The sequence below is a fragment of the Triturus cristatus genome, chromosome 5_2 (assembly GCF_964204655.1).
Source record: "Triturus cristatus chromosome 5_2, aTriCri1.1, whole genome shotgun sequence".
Classification (NCBI taxonomy): Eukaryota; Metazoa; Chordata; class Amphibia; order Caudata; family Salamandridae; genus Triturus; species Triturus cristatus.
Window position 1 is genome coordinate 990,758,855 of NC_140588.1, and position 24,225 is coordinate 990,783,079.

At 46.5% G+C, this 24,225-nt stretch overlaps 1 protein-coding gene across 1 annotated transcript in view; it reads left to right on the top strand.

The window, feature by feature from the left end:
- Nucleotides 1-24,225, top strand: part of ABCB7 (ATP binding cassette subfamily B member 7) — an 801,099-nt gene that overhangs the window by 643,987 nt on the left and 132,887 nt on the right. The window contains exon 12 of the mRNA XM_085608245.1: nt 21,841-21,970. Coding sequence (XP_085464371.1) covers nt 21,841-21,970 — 130 coding nt within the window. The remainder of the gene's footprint in view (nt 1-21,840; nt 21,971-24,225) is intronic.

Consider the following 24,225-nt stretch of genomic DNA (forward strand, 5'->3'; position numbering starts at 1 on the left):
GTTTAGACATACCTGAAGTAACAGACATCTATGTGTGTGTTTTGCACATATGGTCGTCTGGCCTTCTATAGGCTGTACATTGCTGCATTTACCAACACCCTTCTTGGTAACATGGTTCAGCCTTCTGTGTTGTGCTTGTCTTTTTCCTTCCCTCTCTTCAGTGAGCATCTCTGTTACATTATTTCGGAGGATGCCTTCAAGGTTCTCAGTGTAAAAGCAGTTTGTTTAACGTTCTTGATGTTTTCCTAGCGATGCTCTTCAGAATTCATTGTTCTCTTTCTCTTATCTCCATCATCCTATAATTCGAGGTCTATTTTTTTTCTGAATCTGTTTCTCAGGATAGTTTCCATGACAATCAGTGGGTGCTCTTTATTTGCTGTATGTGTTGCTGTGGCTGACCACGCTTTGTGTACTCCTTCCATTTGGTTTTGAGCCTGGACTCTATGGACTATTGTCCTTGGTCCCCTTGCATTCCCCGACCTTAGGTTATGTCCCCTTTTAGGATTGTTTCTTTTCCTTGTTCTTTACTGTATTACTCAGTGTCTTATAGCTTTCTACTCACTTCAGGCTTCCCATAGTCCTTCTTGGAGATCAGTCTTTTCTGTGAGCATCTTTCTTCACCTGTAATCTTTTGATAGTCTGGTCCCTTTCTATCTTTTGTACCGGCTTCTATTTGGGGATATTTGGTGAGATCAGTTTGCAGACCCTCCTCCAAAGATGGTATTGCTTGTGTATCTGATTCTAAGACAAAAAATCTGCAGCTAGATGTCTCTATTAGATGGACATGTAACTTACCTTCAATAACGCCTTATCTGGTAGAGACAGGATCTAGCCGCAGATTCATCATCATCATCAAAATATCTTTATTCGGATATGAAAACATCCAAGAAAAGAACAAAATAATTACACATGTTACAGCATAATATTACATACAACTTCGCATATAAAAATTCATTAACACAGTGGAAATAATGCAGAAATAGGTCGATTCTGAGTGTCCTGTTCATAGTCTCGATGACTAGATTATACAAAACGACTGGCTGGCTATAAGTTCATCAAATATTAATCATTAAAGTGCAGGGTGCAAGAACTATATAGTGCAAAGAAGAAAAAACCCTTGTCCATAATAAAATATACGATCATAGAAGCTTAAAACACTTGTTATAAAAAAAAAAAAATTTTATCGTTAAAAATACCATATAACATCCCTGATGCGATGATCATCCAGTACGTCATTTACATTCTTCTTGGGATATTATTGCTGTTTTCTGCATAGTGCGGATCAAATAACATGAGGCGAGACACCACCTCCTATACGCTGACAACGGGATAACTTATGTCTCACCTCTCGATTTCCTCAATTTTGCAGCAAGTCTTAAAAAGTTCACAGTACAAAACAGTGTAAGAGGTTCCGCAGATAGTTTTAGATATAACAGAGCTACCCTGACGTGGGTGAATTTATTCGCTTTTAGGATGGGTTTTAAAAAGACATCCCGCGGAAATTCATATAGGGGACAAAAGAATGCAAAGTGAAGAGTATCCTGTGGAGATCCCAGATCGCAGCCACAGGGACCCTTTGAGCCAATATCTTTTGTGAATCCCGCGGGAACAGCTAAAATGTGATGTAAAAGGTCCAGTCTAAATCTGGTCATTAAAAATCTGTCATTTTTGTTATAGATTTGCGCCAAGTAAGGTTCTATGCCAGCAACGGATTTCGTGAGTATATATGCACGCACTGAACCTTTCAATAATTCACTATCTTCTCTATGGCAAGCTATCCGCCTCAAATATTCTGCTTTTATGAGTGTTTTTGATTGGGACGTCATAGAGGTGGGTTCATCAAAACATCTTACAAAGCCCAGCCACTTCAACTTATCCTTCACGAATTTGAGCCATGGAATTTTGTGACTTTTTTCCCTTCTAATACAATCTGTAATTATATCTCTACTGAAGCTAGCATCAGGATTAGTCCAAATTTTAATCCAACACATTATTGGTTTAAGGCTTATTCTATCAGAGATGTAAGGGAGCCCTAGCTCTTCGTGTATGATGTAGGCCGGGATGCTTTGTGGTACTTGCAAGATCCTTCTAAGAAACTTATTTTCCTCCTGTTGAATCATGGAGGTGTTTCTAGTGCCCCAGACCTCGCTTCCATACATGATCTTAGAACAACAAATTGAATTGTATAAATTCAATACTTCGTTCGGGGACCAGTGGCCTAACCTCGTGGCGCGTGACATAATTGAACCCATTATATTTGTGTGCTGTTTAAACTTTTCTGTAACTAGTGGCGTGAATTTTAAGTGTTTGTCAAAAATGATTCCTAGATAATTAAAAACCTCAACCTTCTCAAGCTTATGACCCCCAATTTTGAAACTGAAATTCCTCATTGGTCTTTTTCCAGCTTCCATGATATAGGATTTTGTTAGGTTGGGAGATAAGTCTAGGTATGCCATAAACCCACAAAAGCCATCAATGAGGGCCTGCAGACCCCTCCCTGTTCGTGCGAGGAGTACTGCATCGTCCGCATATAGCAGAACAGGTATACTTCTGTTGGCTACTCTAGGGCAGTCCACCTCCAATTCTCCTAGGGCTTTATCCAAGCCATTTATATATATCGTGAATAAAAAGGGCGCTAAAATACAACCCTGTCTCACCCCCCCAGTGCAAGCGAAATGTTCAGTTAAGTTCCCCTCGTTGCTGTATCTGATCTGAGCAGTTGTGTCCCTATGTAGAGTTTTTAAAATAAAAATCAGACTAGGGTCCACCCGAAGCAACTCTAAAATTCCCCATAGTTTTTCCCGGTTGACCCGATCAAAAGCTGCCGTTAGATCCATGAAAGCAAGATAAACTGTCCCATCATCGGCAAGAGTATATTTAGCCACCAGGTTATAAAGGTTGAGACATTGATCTGAAGTGGAGCGACCCGTTCTAAAACCGTACTGGGTATCTGTGATAATCTTGTTTTCCTCAGCCCAGTCCATCAGACGGTTTAGAATTACCTTCCCTAAAACCTTTGCTGAGACATCAATTAGTGAAATCGGGCGGTAACATTGGGGATCGCTTTTATTGCCCTTTTTGAAGAGGGGAACGATAGTGGCAGTTGACCAAGACCTGGGCATACCCCTTTCCACTGCTGTGTTAAAAACTCTAGTGAGTATGGGAGCCCACAGGTCAACCTGGGATAAGAATAGATCAGGAGGAATCCCATCTGGGCCCGGGGCCTTATTCTTTGTCAGGGCTTGAATTCCAACTTTAATTTCGTCCACTGAGAACTGGACCCATGAGCTTGGCAACACGCCTGCATCAGAGATATAATGAGTCATGGTGCTGCCCTGGTTATACAATTTTTTGAAGTGGGAGACCCACGCTTCTGGCAAGATATTGCAGGAGACCTTCACACTGTTTGGGGGCTGAAAACTAGGATCGTTAATCACCCTCCAAAACCGTGACATATCTCTCATTTCGGCTGCCTCCCTTAAATTCGCCCAAGCTTCATAGTGGATAGATTTTTTCCTCTTTTTTATGGCCATTTTGTAGTGGGCCCTACATTCCGCTATCATACTCCTGTCCTTCGGTACCTTTTTTAGTGCCAGTTTTAGTTCTTTTTGGGCTCTGGAGCATGCTTTATCAAACCATTTCGGTGTGACATTGAGCGGTGCATGTGTTTTGATCCTCAATAGTCTGTCAATATCCCTTGCCATGCTTTCAAATGCGTTTATCAGATCTTGGCCTCTAATTTCTTGGTTTAGGCACAACCATATCCCGCTTTCTGGGTTTGCGAGAAGTTTTTTATAGAATACTTCCCCATCAGTATTGGACCAGCGTAGCCGCCTGCCCTGGTCAGTTGCTTCCAAATTTCCCCTTAACGTCCGAGGCATTAACTGCACGGGATCGACTGCGTCCATCAATGATAACACCAGTGGGTTATGATCACTAAAAATACTGATTTCTATGTTAAAATCTATGATCCTACTTTTAAACCCATAAGAAATAAAGATAAAATCAATAATAGTTTCTTTTCCCCTGCCTTTAAACGTGGGATTTATAATGTTCGGGAACCTGGGCTTAATCAGGTCCATTGTAGGGACGAGATTGTATATCCCCAGAATCTTGCTTAATTCACTGCCTTCCTGCGTGTGTTCAAGGTGCCAATCGCTCGTAGAAGGACAAGAATTCCATGTTCCCCCGACCCATTTCAAATATGAGCATGGGTGACAATTAAAATCACCCACCAAAATTATATTTGGGGGATGCTTTCCCCTCAAATGCAAGTCGGCCAGTCTATCCTTCAGGTCAGCCAACCTCTGCATTGATTAGCCCGCGTTATAAAAATTTATCAAAACAAATTTAGTCCCCTTTTTACTATAACTAAGACCCTGAATATGTTCCGAATTCCAGCCCATGCCTTCCCATATCCCTTGTAGCGTCAGAGATACATACGTTATTAGTCCCCCTTTCGCTCTTCCCATCATGGATTTTTGGGCGGGCACAAAAAACATTTTGTACCCATCTAGATGGGGGGCATTACTATCCAATTCCCATGTTCCTTGTAAACAAATAATGTGAAACTTTTTGCTATACTCCAACCATTCCTTGCTTCTTAATTTGGGAGAGATTCCAGCAATGTTCCACGATACTACCCTAAGTTCCTCGTTCCCCGGAGTGGTCACGTTCCTTGCTTGGGAATATTGAATTTGGGATCCCACTTCTGCTGGACTACTCTGATCTACTGCAGAACTAGTCGCTAATTGAGTTGTTACAACCTCATTTTGGGGGATTTCAGGTAAAAGGCTATTTCCTATAGAGCCAACATTCTCCCCAGGCATAATATTGTCTGAAGGTAATGAATTTTCCGGTATTTCTACTTGAGTCTGTCAATCTAGTTCATCCATCACTGCCGCATCAGACAATGGGTTGAACCTATTAGAGACTGACCCTAATCTATATAATCTTGTTAGCGGGACTTCCGCTCTACTTCGTGTCCCCTGGCGCGGTACTTTTGCCTGGTCCCTATAGAAAAAATTTAGAGGGAGCATTTTAATAGTCGTCCCACTGTCAAAAGCCACATAACTATAACCCAACAGTTCTTTTACCAGCTCTCGGTGTCTAAAATTGACAATGACGCAATCTCCAGCAAACTTCTTTTTTGAGGGACCAATCCAAGCTACCCTCCTTGCCATGAGAATATGCGTTCTCCACTGCTTAGATTCCTTCGCGTTATTATGCAACCAATGACTGACCTTGTTTATCAAGGAAACTGTAGATTCTTCTCTTTCCCCATTTTGGGCCGGAACCCCTGCTAAAACTATTGTGTATGGGCAACATGCAGGGGGCAAGTCTAGCGTCTGGAGGCCCGGGGAGCTCAGCACCTGGGCATTATGAGAACCGGTGGCTGCTATCTGGGCTTTTGTACTAGCCTCTTGTTGGGGACTCACAGGAGCCTGAACAGGGTGTGTGTCACTATCATCGCTCACATTGCGATCAACCCTCTGCATTGACCCTGCTCGTCCCGGATGAGATACAATCTCTTGCCCATCCGGTATCGTAATTTGTTGGGGGACTGGGAGAACGCATTTATCCTTCTCCAACAACCTATTGACCTTTAACTCAATTTTCTTTATATCTTCCACCAAAGGGGCCAAGTGTTTAAGGAAAAGGGCTTCCAACTTGAAATCAAGTGTTTTCAATATCTCCTGCGGCCAATCCATGTTTACAGGGGGGCTGGAATGACATTGGGAACAAGCTGGCCTATTGCTTTCATCCTCGACTATTATAGGGTCTATTCTGGAACCACCTTTTTTTGCATTAGTGTCATTTTTCTTTTTACTTGTCCCCTTATTTTGTGCCCTGGTTGAGGACTTCAAACTCTCAATAGTGGCACATTCAGGGGGGGGTCTGGCGCTATTAAGGCTTTTTTTGATCGGGTAACTACTACCCTTTCTTTCTCCACTAAAGCGTTAAGAACCCTCTCATCCCCGGGAGTAATCGCATTCTGTTCTTGGGCATCCACCTGTAGACCCCCAGATCCACTAACCTCCATTTCTACCGCGGGGCCCACCACTAGCGGTAGCTCGTCATCCCCGTCGCTTTGCCTATTTGTGTGGACTTGTGCTAATGTAGAGCCCTGGGTTTTACTCAGCAAGGAAGGACCCTGACCTGCCGATGTGCTCACTCCAGGTGTGCCACATTCCGCTATTGTCCCCAACGAAGAGCGTTTATGTGCCAGTAAGGAATCAAGGGACAATCTACGCTCCGTCAACTGTATCTCATGTGTCAACAGGGATTCCGCACGTGTGATGAATGCATCTAATGTGCCCCTAACTCCCGTCCCAGGTCTAATTGGTGTTTTTCTGGATTTCCCCATGTTCTCAAAATGACGATTGAGGCTGACCAGGCAGAGAAAGTCCACAGAGTGTTAGCTTGCCCACTACAGTGAGAGACTGCCCTACGCTGGTGACACACAGGCGATGGCTGCAGTGAGGTATGACAAAACAAGACACAGTGTTGTGCCCCCAGCTGTGGTACTTCACCCAATTGACAGTGTTAGATCTACACACCCCTCCCAGACTTATCTTTGCGTTCTCGGCAGTCTTTCAGTGGCACAGGAACGGTGACCAGCTTGAACGAGCGAGCCGAAAGGGATGGCCCAGCCCAGCCTCCTCCGGCCTCGGACGGCCGCAGACTGCCCCGCCCTTGTCCCGGGCTTCTCCCGGCGCCGCCCGCGCGCGTCCCGCGAGGCGGGAGACCAGTTTCGATTTTAAGCGCCACTGAGCGCGAGCTGGCGGTGTACGGCGTCCGGCCGCTAAGGCTCCTGGGTAGTGTAGTCTCCCCACACAGCGGCCGCGCCCTCAGGTGTCACGGGGCTGCAGGCGGCGGGGGAGACCAGCGATGAGCCCAGGGGTTCTGCAACGACTCAGCCAGGGACCACAAGAACCAACGAAGCAGGTAATTTCCCCGTGCTTCTCACAGGGATGTTGACGAGGCTCCCACTCGGCCGAAGACCAGTTTCGAATTTAAGCGCCACTGAGCGCGAGCTGGCGGTGTACGGTGTCCGGCCGCTAAGGCTCCTGGGTAGTGTAGTCTCCCCACACAGCGGCCGCGCCCTCAGGTGTCACGGGGCTGCAGGCGGCGGGGGAGACCAGCGATGAGCCCAGGGGTTCTGCAACGACTCAGCCAGGGACCACAAGAACCAACGAAGCAGGTAATTTCCCCGCGCTTCTCACAGGGATGTTGACGAGGCTCCGCAGATTCATTATCGGCCCACCCATCTTACCCGCTCTGCGAACTGAGGGCCCTGTTGTCTCCAAGATCCCTCCCTGCATACTACTACAGCTCTTTTAATCTGTACTTGTCAATACAAGATGTTTCCTTTTTTGGCTCACTGTTCCAGAGACTGTTTCTTTAAGAGTCGCTCAACGTCCTCTAATGACGCGCAGAGTTACTGCTGAAAGAAATTCCGGATCCAGTCTGGCGAATTCTAAGATAAGGAATCTGCAGCTAGATTCTGTCTCTACCAGATAAGAAGTTACCGAAGATAAGTAAGTTGTCATTCTATAACTCAGTCTATGAAGAAAAATTGGAGTGCCTGTCACACTGAGCCAAATACGTATGAAGTGCTGCAATTGCTCTTTATGATAGACAATGCCCATAGTTCAATAGTTCAATGATGTGGCTATACTGATCCATACTTAAAATAGCCACACCTCAATTGATGCAAGTCCAAGAGAAATAGAATAGGAACTAAATGAGATTTAAATAAGTCTAGTTTAATTATTTACACATCACTTCCATGTCCTCTGGACGCTTGAATCGCAGTAGAGGATCGGCTGACTTGCATCGCCCTAGATGTGACCTCTCTGATTCAGATTATTTTCACATGGGGTAGTTGTGTGCCTCTGCCCAAATGTTCTGAACAAATAACTTGTCTCCTAAATGTTTTACTTAATAGGCAAGACATACACACCACTGAGACCTGCCTATTGGCCCAATTTCATGAATTTCTGAAGCCTAAGCGAGCTAGGAAAAGGTTCATCGATTTGGTTTTCATTCTTCCTAAAAGTGTATTGCAATGCATTGAAGATCATAATCTTCCCTTCTTTTTGGCAAATGGCTCCATGATGTGAGCTTATGGGCTAGAAGTGAGAGTCTGGTGTTGCTTGCGGAAGAAAGAAATGCCAGATGTAGGCATCCCATAGTACCTCTCTGAGACGAGATTTTGTTTGCCTTTGATAACCCTTAGATGAACCAAATGGAAGTGTTGCGAAGTGAGATCTAAGATTAGATTTATGCATTACCCATCCTCACCCCCATAACATCTTGTTAAATATAGGAATTCACCAAGAATTTGATTTATTCAGGAAAAAAGGGGGGGAAGACTGCAGAGCACTTATTTTCTGTATATGGAATCACTGAGAAACATTTGACTGTTTGGTTTGTGTATTCCTTTTTTTCTTAATCTTGTGTTTTAGTTAAGAAATCGATCTGATGTTGTTGGTCATCCTTCTATGCTACTTTACAAAGTTAGAGTTGTTGCATACTATTTTTCTTTGAGTATAATGTCTGCTTTAACCTTAAACATTATTACCTCAGGACAGACCACATGGTTAAAATTGTGGCCATGTTTCATAACTATAATATCTTAATGCAATTCGATGATCTGTTGATATGAAGATTCAATAAACAGATTAACAAAAACATGCAAGTCATCAATTATCACCACTGTATTCAGACTTCACAGTGCTCCATTCTCAAATATAACAGAGGTTATCTCTCCTATCATTACTCTTTTGACTGTGAAAAATGTGGACAGCCTTTTTTAGACCAATTTAGACCAGCTAAGATCAATTATGATTGTTCATCTTGACACCTTGCTCACACATTTCTCAGTTGTCTCACAATACTTACCAACAAATCTACCTAGTCTCAATTTAACATTGTGTCAAACCCAGTTCTTCTACTCGCCCAGCCCAGGAGTAAGCACATAAATTCGGTACCGACCTCTATATTTCAAATGGAGAGCTAATGGTAGTATTGTGTGGTGAACAATAGTAACACTATACTTTATTTTTCATTCCTCTTCAACTTTCAAATTGGAAGATAACACAAAGTGCCCGCTGTCCACAATCATTATGTTGAGCTTTTCTACAAAGCCATTCATGTGCGGTGAGTGCGACTCGGTTCTGCAGGATTGATCTGGGGCTGCTCCTCCGCCGACATGGAAGAGCTTCACCCCAATGCACAGTGAGCAGGTCAAAAAGGAAAAAATGCATTGTTTTATTTTTCCGGCATTGCTCAGCTGGTTAGGTGCAGGGCTGAGCTGTCACAAAGGAGAGGAGTTGTAGGCACTATCTGAAGTGTGCATGACGGTTTGACTGGCCGTTGTGGGCCGGCCAAACAGTCATGCGCACTTTGCATGATCTCAACCCAGGCTGTACTATTCAGCCTGGGTGGGGAACATGCACAGCCTTCCAGTCCCTCTCTGAGCGCCATGGTTTGACAAGACCTCTGGCCTCCTGGTCAGGGACTCTGCTCTCCGCCCTAGCAGCTTTTGTGCCGCTGCCCCCTACACCTCTCTGAGTTGGTAGGTGTTTGAGGCCCTCCTCTACCCGCAAGCTCCTGCCTGCACCTCATCCCTGGTGGTCCAGTCGGAGAGCCTTGCTCTTCTACTGGTCCGCTGTTGTCTGTTTTGTGTTTGTGCCCATTTTCTGTCTCTTGTCTGTCTTTTTTGTTGTTTGTGCCTCTGTAATTGTCATTTCTGTATTCGGTTTATTTTTGTCAGTTTTTAATTTTTTTCATTGTACATGTGCCTTTGTTGTGTCCTTGGTGCCCGTTTCACTGCCTTTTCCTGCCGTTGCTGCCACCGCGGCCCCTCCCCCTGCCGGTTCCCGCTCCCACCTCCCAGCTGTGCTTCCCTCCCCTTTCCCTATTTAATGGCGGCCGCTTTGGCGTGCCAAAAGAAAGCCTGTTTGCGCCCGACCGCGACCAGCCCAAGGGACCCTGGTTCTCAGACCACCCACTGCTCGACTCAGCTGCCCTCCATGCACTCAATCCCGAAAGGAACAACAACTGCCAGCTGTCTACGTCGAACACCACCCACGGCCAGTTCTCCTGCCAACACTGCAGACAATCCTTCACCATCCTCCGCACCCCCATGACCACTGCACTCATGCCGGATGCCAGCACTCCTGATGCCCTGAGGTGCAGCCTCCTCAACGTGCGCTCCCTGCACAGACATGCTGTAGAGATCTGGGACCTCCTCGACACCATCTCGCCAGACCTCGCCTTCTTCACAGAAACCTGGACCAACTCCACCTCCGTCCCTGACATCGCCACTGCCGTCCCAGATGGATACAAGATCTAGAGGAAGCACCGCCACAACCGCCAAGAAGGAGAATTCGCCATCGCACACAAGGGCTCCCTCCGACTCACCATCTCCACTACGAACGAACCTTCCCCCCACCATCCACCACCGAAAACCTCCATTTCCAGAACCAGACCAGCCCCAGAACGACCCTACGCAGCACCCTTGCCTACAGGCCCCCAGACCTCGGACCACGTTCACTACCATCGCCGACCTCCTCGCACCACACGCCATCGCCTCTATGGACTACATACTCATCGGAGACCTAAACTTCCACCTTGACAACCTCAACTACCCCAACTCCGCCACCCTCCTGGACAACCTCGCCAACCTCGGACTGTAATAGCTCGTCACCACCACCCCCTCCCCCACAAAGCAGGACACACCCTTGACCCCATCTTCGCAGGAGGTAACAACATTCACTTCAGTTACATCACACAACCACCCTGGATGGACCACCACTGCGTAGACTTCTTTCAACAAAGCCACCGCCCCACAACCTACACCACGCCCTCTATGAAGGAACTGGAGCAAGGTCACAGAGGAGCACCTCAACTCCACCCTCATCCACGATCCCCCACCTACCTCGACCGACGCCAACTCCGCAGCCAAAGAACTCCACAGATGGATCACCAACTGCGCAGACAAGCTCTCCCCCCTCCGCAACCCTGACAAACTGCACCTCAGGAAGGCCACTTGGTCCCCGCCGATCTTAAAGAATCCAGGCACACCTGCAGACGTCTCAAAGCTATGGAGAAACAGCAGAACCCCTGAAGACCGTAACACATACAAGAACGCCCTAACGGAATATCACCGACTCATCAGATCCACTAAGGGGACCTTCATCCAACACAAAATCCATGCCAACGCCACAAACTCCAAGGAACTCTTCTGCATCATTTAGGAATTCACCAAGCCACGGACATCACACCCTCCCAGGACCTCTTCAACAAACTCTGCTCCTACTTCTGCTTGAGGATAAGATCCCTCTACAACAACTTCACCGAACCCCTTCCTCTCCCAGCAACGACAGCCAGCCTACCATCTCCTCCTGGGCCCCAGTCACCATCGAAGACACCGCTTCAACCATGAATAGCATTTACTCAGTAGCCCCCAACAACCCCTGCCCTCCGCACATATTCCAGAGAGCTGCCACCGCCATAGCACCTGGACTATGACACACCCTCAACGCCACCTTCGAAGCAGGACCATTCCCCGATGACTGGAAACATGCAGAAGTCAAGCCCCTTCTCAAGAAGCCCTCAGCAGATCCGACGGACCTCAAAAACTACTGAAGCATCTCCCTCCTCCCTTTCACGGCCAAAGTCACCGAGAAGATCGTCAACACCCAACTAACGAACTTCATCGAAGAGAACTCCATCCTCGACCTCTCTCAATCGGGATTCCGCAGCAACCACAGCACCGAGACCGCCCTACTCGCCTCCACAGACATCTGCACCCTCCTCGACCAAGGCCACACTGCAGCCCTGATGCTGCTAGAGGTCTCTGCAGCCTTCGACACCATCTCCCACTGCACACTCACCGCCAGACTCCATGACGCCGGCATACAGGGAGCCGCCCTCAAATGGCTCCGCTCCTTCCTCACCGGCAGGACCCAAAGAATCAGATTCACGCCCATCCTCTCCGAACCCACCGAGATCAACTGTGGAGTGTCCCAGGGATCGTTGCTCAGCCCCACGCTCTTCAACATCTACATGGCCCCCCTTGCTGCCATCATCAGACAGCATGGACTCAGCATAGTATCCTATGCCAACACCCAGCTCATCCTCTCCCTCATCAAGGACTCCCACACCACCAGATTCAGCTTCCAGGAAGGAATGAAGGACGCCGCATCCTGGATGAGCAGCAGCTGCCTGAAGCTCAACTCGGAGAAGACAGAAGTCCTTGTCCACAGACCCTCCCCCTCTGCATGGAACAACACCTGGTGGCCCATTGCCCTCAGCAGTCCACTCACCCCCAGGGACCACGCCCGGATCCTCTGCATCATACCTGACTCCTCCCTCACTATGAACCGGCAGATCAAACCCGTTGCCTCCACCAGTTTCAATACCCTCTGCATCCTTCGCAAGACCTCCAAATGGATCCCCCCCCGGATCCAGGAAGACCATAACCCACTCACTCATAGCCAGCAGACTGGACTATGGAAACACCCTCCACGCCGGAATCAACAAATCCCTGCTCTGCAAGCTCCAGACCATACAGAACACATCAGCCAGACTCGTCCTCGGCATCCCTCGACATGAACACATGTCCCAACACCTGCGAGACCTCCATTGGCTCCCCGTCAAGAAGAGTACCCTTCAAGATTCTCACCCACGTCTGCAAATGCCTTCACAACACCGGACCCCAATATCTCAACGAAAGAATCTCCTTCCACGTACCCAAGAGAAACCTCCAATCCGCCGACCTCGCCGAAACCAAGAGCATCTGCAGAGCCAGAACAGGTGGAAGAGCCTTCTACATCGCGGCAAAGACCTGGAACGAGCTCCCTATCAACATCAGATGCATCCCCACTCTGCACACTTTCAGGAAGACCTTGCTCTTCAACTGACCCGTATCTGCTCCCCCCCCCCCCAGCTTCTTGAGACCCTCACGGGTGAGTAGCATGCTTCACAATTCCCTGATTGATTGTAACGCAGCGTTGTGATTGGCTGGGGAAGTCTGGGAACCTGTGTGCCTACTGCTTGCTGTCCCTGGAGTTCTGGAAGCGGGCGAAGAGGACCAAGAGCACGGCTGGCAAAGAAGTGATTTTTTTTTTTCATTACCACCCCCCGTAAAGTTAACCTTTCCTACGAAATACCATCTCTAAAGAAAAAAAAATGCAAAAAAGAATCAGTTTTGTAGTTGGTGGTTCATACAACCACTTATAAGACACCCAGCTGATTCTCTCCCTCACCAACGAACCCACAGTCGCATAGAACAACTTCCACTACGGGATAAAGGCTGTCGCCACCTGGATGAAGGACAGCTGCCTCAAGCTCAACTCAGAGAAGACCGAAGTCCTCATTCTGAGCTCCCCTCTCCACCTGGGACGGCGCCTGGTGGCCTACAGATCTTAGATTCCCCCCCCCCACCCACAGACCACGCACGAACCCATGGCATCATCCTGGACTCCTCGCTCACCATGAACCGCCATATCAACACTGTCTCATCATCCTGCTTCCACATGCTACGCCTGCTCCGAAAGATCTTTAAGTGGATCCCCTCTGAGTCCAGAAAGAGGGTCACCCACGCACTCGTCAGCAGCAGACTAGACTCCGCCCAACTGGCCCTGGCGATCGTCCCACGTCCATGGCCGGAGGAAGATCCTTCTCCTACCCCTCAGACCTGGAACACCCTGCTTCTCCATCTCAGGAATTCACCGTCACTTCCTCAATTCAGGAAGGACCTCAAGACCTGGCTCTTCGACTGAACCACAGTGCCTTTGGCGTATCATCAGTCAAACCCCCCCACCCCCACACCTTGAGGCCCTTACGGGTGATTAGTCGCGCTTTACAAGTCACTTGATTAATTGATACTCAGCCCACTTAGAAAAACGAAATACATTTTCCCTCTTCCAATAAACTCAGGAGAGGCAAATATAAAATCCAAAGAAAGCTCCAGCTATCGCCTATCAGAGGCTTTTATTAGAGTTTGGCAGATGCGGGACATCATCCAATAACTAGTGCTTGTCTTAAAGTGCTCTATGCTCTCTACATTAAGTGGACGGGACATCCACCACTTTCTGGAGGATGTTCCGCTTCTGCCAAACTCCAATATAAGGCCCTTTGTCTGACAGTGTTGTTTCAATCAGTGGCTACAGTACGTTAGTCTAACTTTCTTTTAAGTTTTCAATACAAGTATCTCCTAAATTTCCTTAGAGTGTGAACTCAATAATACTATCCCTGAGCTAAATGGATAGTATAAATGAATCCCCCTCGCATAAAAACATCAGCTTCAAAAGATAACTTTTATTTTATTTTACAGGATATTTGTAATTCAGGAATAAGAACTATTTTTACAGCCTGCCCTATCCCAACCAATGGCTTAACCTCCCTCAATAGCTTATCCTCAGACATATACATTCTCAGAGTGTCTGACTTGAAAGCTTGAAACAGCAATTCCTGATCAGCAGACCAACAAAAATGTACAATTGTTTAGGGCAAACTAAAGATTTAAACAAATTGGCATACGGTGTAGAAACTGTGTCTCCCTTACAGCTTGCATTTCCTCTGTAAAATTTCATTTTTGCTTTCCTAAAGCATTAGAATACACATTAAATCCCCATCACTACGAGAGGAGGTGGTAAATGCTTTGAACTGTTCTACCCCCTCCACCCTCAGCAAATTTAGTAATACTTCTCTCTTGTGAGTCGATACACATGATTTACCTGATCTATCTAACAGGTATTGTTTAAATAACCTTAACCTCTTGTCCTATTTCATAGTGGGCTCCCCAACCTTTTACATGAATGGTGGTGGTGGAGGATTAGCACACTTCATGGTACAAAGCACATATCACAAATTTACACCATGCTGAAAGAAACAGTTGATGCCACCGACTACTCTGATCGGAAAACACAATGCTGAAAGCTTTTTTTCAATAATGATAAAACTGTCAAGGAATTATAATTAAAAAGAATCATAATGGTCTGAAGACCAACTACTCGCGGAACCCATGATAAAAAAAGCTCTCACAAATTGCTCAAAAGTAGTTTAAATACCGACATAATGTGCAGCTCGCACACATTAATGACACAATTAACAATGCAGCAAGCTGCGACATTTAGTCTTTGCATTAAGATCTGCCAGTCAAAATATATACCAATTTCCATCATAAGAGATATCAAGGTTTGACAACATGTGTAGAATTTGGTCCACTGTGCAGATCATGTATTATGTGTCATGACTAATGTTGTGCTCTGACACTTCTAGCAGAGCTTCAGTCTTTTTCTAATGTTTTAAATAACATTTTTGCAAAGTGGTTGGATTGCAGGTGGAAATTTGTTATATTAAGCTGTGTTCCAGTCTTGAGAAAATATGGTATAGATGGGATTACATGCCAAAAGAGGAACGCAAAATATATGCAGTTACTGTCCTCCCTTTGCTCGATACCTTATATTAAGACGTCTGTGGATGGAATAGGCCAGAACATACCTTTGGGAGGATATGTTATGTTAAAAATACTTAGTGCGCGTACACCACACAGTTCCTTGGCGCTGGGGTCTAGGAGGTCCTGCCACTAAGTAATTCATTCATAAGCCTGGCGAAATAGCCAGGTTTTTAAAAGTTTCCTAAATTGAGGATATGATGTCATAGATCTAATGTCCAGAGGAAGAGGGTTCCAAAATTGAGGGGCAAAAACCGCATATCTTAGTCCCCTCCCAATTTCTTGTGTTTAAAGGACGGCGTAGCCAAGAGATTTAGATGGGAAGACCTAGGATCCCGAGTGGGGGATATATCTCTGGACCCGAGTAAATACAAATACTGGGCAGTTGCCATGAAGCGCTTTAAAGATGAGGCATCCCAACTTGAATGCACTGTGTTCGACTACCGGGAGCCAATGTAACTTTTTTATAAGAGGGGTAACATGCTGCCATGTTGGCTGATGATAGATTAATCTAGATGCCTAGTTTTGCACCAGTTGCAGTCTTTTTAATTGATATGCCTGTATGACAAAGTAGAGTGAGTTAGCATAGTCCATATGAGAGATGACTAGGGCTAAAACAACTTAGGTAAGAGCTTCAGGAGTGAGAAATCCGCTGATCTTCTGGAGCTGAAAGAAGCAGGTAGAGACCACCGTCCCAATCTGGGATTTCTTGCAGTCAATTGTGATGCCAAGGCTTTTAGTTGATCTTGATAGTAGGGGTGGGTTTCCCAACTCAGTGGGCTAAACATTTGAATTCCAGGGCCCTCCAGTTAAGATAAGTTCTGTTTTGTCTGGGTTTAATTTCAGGTGGTTACTGTTCAGCTACTTAAATGTCGCATGATTGTTTGAAAGTTAGTAATGGAGGCAGCAGACTTGTCGATGTTAAAGATCAATTGAAGATAGTCAGCGTACTTGAAAGTGCATACCTTCCTTTCACCTAAGGATTGCATTAGAGGATACAGGTACAGATTGAAAAGGTGTGGTGACAAGGGAGGAATCCTGCTGCACCCCACATGTCAGTTTGACTTTAGAGGCAGAGAATTGGGCGAAACGTATAGCTTGAGTGAGATCATCTAGAAAAGACATAAGCCACTTAAGGGCCAGGGCCTGTATCCCTGTGTTACTGACATGGTCCACCAAGAGTTCATGGTTGACCGTGTTGAACACAGCAGAGATATCAAGAAGCACCAGGGCCTGAGTAGCGCCCGTGTCTGCCCCTTTCCTTAGTTCGTCTAGAACCGTCAAGATAACTGCCTCTAGAATGGGAAGGTCGGAAGCCCGCCTGATGAGGGTCCGAAAATGAGATTGTTCGATAAAGGAGCAAAGGCAATTAGCAACGTGGGCTTCCAAGACCTTGGCTGAGAAGTAGAGCAAGGAGATGGGACGATATTTCACAAGGGCTAGAGGATCTGCCCCTAATTTCTTCATGATGGAAAATATTTCTGCTTCTTTAAATGCTTTATGAACCGCCTCAAGAGTAAGGGAGCTCAATAGCAAGGGAGGAACGTCAGGACATGTGAGGAAAGCTTCCCTTAAGATGTGTGGGAGGCTGCAGTTCCCCGGAGAACCAGATCTGACCTTCATTAGATTGTTAAAAAAAACATCTGTGCTGATAGTAGGAAACTGCCCCAGGGAGTGAGAGGTCCTGAGCGTAGTTGGCTGAGCTTTAGGGGGGATGATGGGGGTGGAGTTAGCAGGTATACTGGTCTTGATGGTAATGATTTTTTCAATTAAAAAGTGTTTAGTGAGTAGGGGCTGGTATAACATGTCTGAAAATGGATTTCCTTCCCAGACTTCTTTATGCCGTTCAAACTCTTCCCCTTAAATTTTCTCAGCACACACTGAGGGACTGCACCTACCTCTGACCTTACTCTCCTAGACCTGCGTTACGGCATAGCTGCGTGCTTGGCAGCTGCCTCTGGCCAGAGAGCCGTGCTGGGGAGAGAGCTGACCCGTGACTCCACACTGCTGCTGTTGCTTGCATGTGGTTGGCTTACAACTCCTGGGCCTGAAGAGTACGGCTGCATCAGCAGTCAGGACCAGGACAGACAGAGTCAGTGTGCCTGCATCTGACTGTGACGGCTGGTAAGTGTTTGGCTTGGGGTGGCGGACCTTCCCCTCCCCCAGGGACTGGTCCCTGGCTGGCGCAGCCTTGCCAGCTGCTGTGCCCCCTAGCTGTGTGCTTCCCAGGCCCTGGAGCAGGTGTGCCTGGTGCTTGTGGGGGACTCTATTTGCATCAGCACTGTCTCTGGGGACCCTGCCTCATGGCATGCGGCCGAAGCATCGAGGCACCCCCTAATGCCATTGGGGATTGCCGACCTGGATCCAGGGCACTGATTAACCCAACAGCCACTACTGTTTCTCTACATTACTCCACCAACGCCCCGTAGCTGAAAACATTTCCGGGCAGCATATTGCCTTGGGTGCCCCATCCTGAGCACCCATGCATTGAGAAACTGATCCACTGTTGTCAGCCTAACGTTTTGTGATCCTTTGGTGAGTGGGGCCCCCAGGCTTCCTGTACCACCGCGCCACATCTGAGAGATCCTGGTGTTGATCGACCCACCTGCTTCTCCTCACACCATCACTTCGCCTCTTCCTGCTATTACTGTGGGGGCCCAGCAATTCCCCTGTTGCTGAGCCTGTTAGTGCCTCCTGGGGTGGAGGGAGGACAGCCCAGGGCGAGCCAGGCTCCGTGATTCCTCAGCCTGTGACTACTGCCGGCAACTCCTGACTGAATAATACAGATCAACACACCGCCTTGAACGGCTTATCGGCCACATTGGATTCTCTCTCCGGTGAGGAACTGCTCATTGATCAACCCTGCCGGTTGTGCTACTTACCACAAATATAGGCAAGCACAACACCAAGCAGTCAAAAGCTCTCCTTCGAGAGTAGGTGACTCACTTGCCACGCAGAGCAGGGCAGAGATCCTGAGGCCAGTGAGGCCCACCAGGAGGAAGATGGCACACAAGACATTGACCTTCGAGCGCTACTCATGAATGTGAAAACAAGTCTGAAAACCATTGACCCTAAACTCAACTACTTACCAGCCGGCTAAACCACATCGAACAAAGTGTCGACAAACATGAAACCAGACTGGACCATTTGAAAAACCAGGTGTCTGATGCGGATGACCTCCAGATGAACTCCAATGTACATCTGCTATGTATGAACAAGGTTCTTGACCTCATCAAAGCCAAAAAATGAGAATTTAGAGGCAAGGTCCAGACGTAATAACCTCCAGATTACCAGGATTCCAGAATCTATAGCTATCTCCAAAATGGAGGACTTTGTCGAGACCTTGTTGTGTGATCTTTTTGGTGAGGGCCTGTAAGCAGTCTTCATTGTCGAGCACACCCATTGCACTCGTGGCCCTCTGCCACCTCTGGGTGTACCAGCTCGCCCCATTGTTGCTTGTTTATTGAACTATCTGGATGTAGTCCTACGGCTGGCATGAGAGCGTGGCTCGATCTAATATCAAGGTAATAACGTTTCATTTTACCCAGACTACACGTCCGTACTGGTGGCCTGCCGTGACTTCTTACCAGCTAAAAAGCCCTTTCAAAAAGCTAACATACCCTATGCACTACTATACCTGGCTAAGCTGCAGGTCCCATTCGAGGGCAAAATGCACTTTTTGTTTGCAGATGCCAAATCTGCTCTAAAATTTGATAAACATGTAACTAAGGGGAAACAATCCCAGGGGAACTCAGCCAATACCTTGGCAGAGACCCAACTTAGTGACCATGATTAAATGGCAGCCGTGCCGACGGCCTTTGGTCCCTGCCTCTACCCGCTCCCCCCCTTTCCCCCCCGGGTTCTGGGGGTCTGGCGGCGGTCTCCATCTGATTGTGATCTGCCGATTGCTTTCTGTCTATATACCCTGATTTTTGCTTTGAATACCCTGTGTTAACTGTAATGCTACTCAGCTGTATGAGGCACTCTACCCACCACCCCGGTGCACTTAAATGGGCTCATCTCTGATCACGGTTACCCGGGAAATGCAGCATAAGTGATCGCTGTCACTGCTCCTTCTCCCCACCGCGATGGAGCTATTGGCAGCGCGGCTTCAGCAACACCAGGCAAATAGAGGCATTCGCTTCACCACCAGGGGACTGGTGGTCTCGACATATACAGACAATATTACTTTATACGCATACGACCCACAGGGAAATCTAGCTCCCCTGACTCGTGAGGTGGTGCAATTTGGCGGCTACTCAGGCATACAAGTTAATTGGGCTAAATATTTATTATTCCTCCTTGCTGATGGTACAAAACGATTACCAACTGAGTACCCATTGAAATGGGCACTGGAACTGGTTAGATACCTGGGCATATGGCTTAGTCACAACATGGAAAAACTGTGGAGAGCAGACTACGGTCGGCCATGACCTTGCTGGAGGACAAAGTGATGCAGGCACTCCGTATTACAACTTTGAATGCCTCCCAAAGTAAGTTCCAAACTACCCTTATCCCTAGCTGGCCGCATTGCAACAGCAAAGATGATCATCCTTCCTAAATTCCTCTACCTTTTCCTTTATATCCCCCTCCCACTCACAGCTTCTAAAGTTTGAAATCTAACATATTGACTCTACTATGGGCGGGCAAACAGTCACGGTCTCCTGGGCACTCCTCACCACTTGCACAAGGTGGGCTGGGTGCACATGACATTATACGCTCACTGCACCCAAGCTCAATTTCTTTACTTCTGGTTGTACCCAGCACCATAGCAACCACATACGGCCATTGAGACAGACAGTGCCACCCCATGTCTGTTCTTGACAGCATTATATCTACCCTATAGAGCTCCTAGGGTGGAGATTAACACGGTCAAATTTGTCGGCTAGGCGTATTAGGGCCTGTGGAAAAGAGCAAAGCTGTCTCTCCTGTACTCCCCTTCCATCCCACTTGTTACTAAATCCGCGACTTCTGGCCCTCTTTCACACATATACTAAGAAAGCCAGGAATGCTTTTAGAATGATAGATTTATTCTCACACTGATCAGCCATTAAGTTATGGCTATGTTCTAGTTCATCGGATGATGTCCGCCCCATGTAGACTCACAGAAGTGAACCTTCAAGAGACTATAGTATACACACCTCTGACGTTTGGTCAGTCATCCCTTATATCAAATGTACCTTTAATATTGCTCTCTTCACCACTGTCTATTAGTGACATTATCAGTAGGATCCGAAGTTATGCCGTGTGTTGGCTAAGGTTTTTTGCTCTGTTTATGCTCTCTCATTTCCTCCCTACATACCTCAATGAAGCTATAAAAAATTACAGGGAACTGACATCAGCATACTAGTCCAGTGCCTTATGTAGCCATTTCCAGGGGGAAAAGGTTCCCAAAAAAAAGTGTGGCACCTGGAGGGTAGTTAGAAGATGAGAAATCTGTAGGAAGATGTAAAATCCACCAGAAAAATTGTCACTAATGTTATCTTTTTCTTTTCTCCCCTGCTTGACATTCAAAGCTCATTGAGAGAAGTTTTTTGACACTTAAGGCCCTTTTAATTTCTAGGTTTACTTCTCTAAGTTAACGGTTCAGGGGACTAGCTGATGGTAGGATTTACTGGTGCAAATAGTTTCCATACACATTACTTCCAGATAGATTTGGCCTTTGCTATGAGAGTCTCTAAACAGGATCCCCCTGTAATGCATTTGGAACAGTTTCAGCTGATGGGTATTCTAGTTTCATTAAAAAAAATGTACATTGTATTTTCTATTTCATGCCATCTTTTTCTCCCAGCCTCTCTTGAGGCGGGATGTTTGGTGGAACTGGTGTCATGGGCGTTGGATGTTGCCTTTATTGAGCCTTGTCATCATAACTTGTGACAATTTACTGCCACTATACACCTAGTTTTAGGAAATAGAATTTCTGGATCCAGTATGACTCCTTGGGATATTTTATTAGATAGTAAATTTGGTGAGAGGTACCTTATTCATCACAAAAAAGTTACATAAGGTAAATAGCTCTGGTTTGGGAGCTGTATAATGTATTTTTCCATACAAACGATTTTTAAACCGCAGGTGGACACATTCTGACCCATAGCCTTTATTTACATGCAGAAAAAGATATAGCGATGGGCTGGTTGAATCACTGGCCCAGAAAGGTGAGAGGGAGCAGGCATAGCGAAGGAACAGCTTTTAGGTTCTGCTTTCAGACTGAATTTTGTCTCGCTCAAACACCTGAAATCAGGTTTGCACTGCTTCCGTCAAACGAAGTCACACTGACGTTAATCCGCATCCTTTAATAATCTACACTTATTTGTCTAAAAACGTTAATCATTTTGGAGTCTGTGTAACATCTGTTTTCAAAATTTTAGGAAGAGCACAATCGTGAGGCTATTATTTCGCTTCTATGAACCGCAGATGGGAAACATTTACGTGAGTGGTCAGAACATACAAGACGTCAGCTTAGAAAGTTTGCGGAAGTCCATTGGTGTTGTTCCCCAGGTATTGCTCTATTTTATTTGCTATTGTGCTTTGGATATTGTTGCAGTTTTCCTTTTCTGAGCCGTCATTGCCATAAAGATGCTCAAATAAACCTAATTTTCCTGTTTATGGTCAGGAAGGAGATTTGGTCTAATCTCTCAGTTCCTTACCTTCCCTAAAACCTGGTTTTCTGACGTAAGCACTTGACTAAAAATCATGTGATTCTAATGCCTCAAACTGCAGATTAATGTTCAAATGTGTGAAAATATCCTTATTTACGTTACCTGATGCCACAGAACCTCAGACCCAGGTACAGATTATTGTTGTGTGTGCGACATCTTATATTTGTGATGTTCTGTGGCAATAAAAAATTTCTATGTGGCGTTCTGCTGATCGTTGGTGCTAGATTTGTGCTGTATCCAATACATATAAAACAGGTCTAGTGTTGTAGTCACAGTTACTTCTGAGTTGTGTGTTAATTATACCTATACCCTTACATTTCAAAAATATTTTATTAGTGGTAAATCAAAGTGTTTGTCTGTTGATAGTTATGTGAAGGAATGAAAGTAAATCAAAAATGTTTGACAGTAATAAACGATGGTATGCTCTGCTATTTAAGAAGTTGTTAACTTTTCATGTTTGTATCTCATATATTTTATTTTAGTAGATGTCCACTGTTAGACTAGGCATCATTGGCGTGAGTCTCCCTTTCACTTTTTGCTGTTGCCGCATCTGTTTTTGTTGGTCTAGATGCTTTGGGCACTTTGCCACTGCTGTTCAGTGCCAAAGTGCAAGTGCTCCCTATTGTAAAATGATGTAATGGATTAGTGGTTCCATGATTGGTTATTTGATTTACTTGTCAGACCCTAGAACAGTGCAGCATGTGTGCCCAGGGCCTGTAAATCAAATGCTGCTGGTGGGCTTGCAGCACTGGTTGTTACACCCACAGTCGCAGCCTTATAAAATATGTCTCAGGCCTGCCATTGCAGGGCCTGTGTGCAGTCTGGGACTGCCATGTTTACTTGGTAAGTACACCCACTTACCAGTCCCTAAACCTTCCCCTTTCTACATGTTAGCCACCCCTAAGGTAGGCCCTAGGGCAGGGTGCATTGTATGTGAAAGGTAGGACATGGCCTGATGTGTGTGGCATGTCCTGATAGTGAATTACAGCCAATTTCGTTTTTCACTATTGCAAGGCTACCTGTTACCAGAGGCCAGAATGGGCAGGTTAATTATAACATCGTATAATCCTAACTCACCCAGGGAACATGGTAGAAAAACAAATTTAGTATGCCTGAACTCAGAAAGATAAAATACATCTTTTAGTGAAGTTGGTTTTAACATTCTGTGTTTGAAAATACCACTTTTAGGAAGTAGGTATTTTCTTGCCTAACCATCCTGCCTGCCTCTGCTAGGTTGTGTATTGCATGTCTGGTTTGTGAGTGACAGGGGCTGGGGTGGCTCCAGGAGACAGGGTGAGTCTGCACTAGGCTGAATAGACCTATCTGCATTGGGAGTGATGGGAGGAGTAGCACCTGGGCCTGAATAGGGCTGTGCCTGCCTTCCACAATGCTGGCTCCACCTCCTGTGGAGCATCTGATGACCCGGGCCCACACTTACAAAGGAAGAAGTTGTGCACTGGCAGAATGCACCCAGAACTGGTTTGGACTAGGTACAGACACACTCTGCCTTCAGAGACAAAGGATTTGTGTGTATAAACGGGGGACCCAGACCCCAGAACTTTAGATCACTTCTGCGAAATCAAGAGGAACCATTGCCAAGGAGAAGAAACCAGAGAAGCTGAAGGAGGATTACTGCCCCTGTGCTGTTTGCTGTCTGGGCTTGGCCTGCAGTGATTACTTGTTGCCAAGGAAAGGAGAAAAGGACTTTGCTGTTTGCTTTGTCATCTTGAAGATCTCCAAGGGCTTGAACTGAGCTTGCTTCCTGTCTGAAGTCTCAGGGACACAAAGACTTCACCACCAGCTCCCCTTGAATTTCCTTGCTGGGAATTTTAAGCCACAGAGAGGTGCCTGCAGCTATTTAGGACCTCTAGAGACAGTTTGTCGCCGCAGCAGTTGCCGTCGCATCGCCGAAGAAGCGTGCCGCCGCCACAGCTGTTCGCCGTTGCATCGCAGACGAAGAGTGTCGCATCACCGGAGAGGCGTGCCACCACCGCAGAGGTCGCCGTCGCCTTCACCGGAGAAGCGTGTCGCAGGGCCTGTCGTGGCTCGATTTTGCCGCACCACCGTCGGGCGTGCACGCATCGCATCCACGTT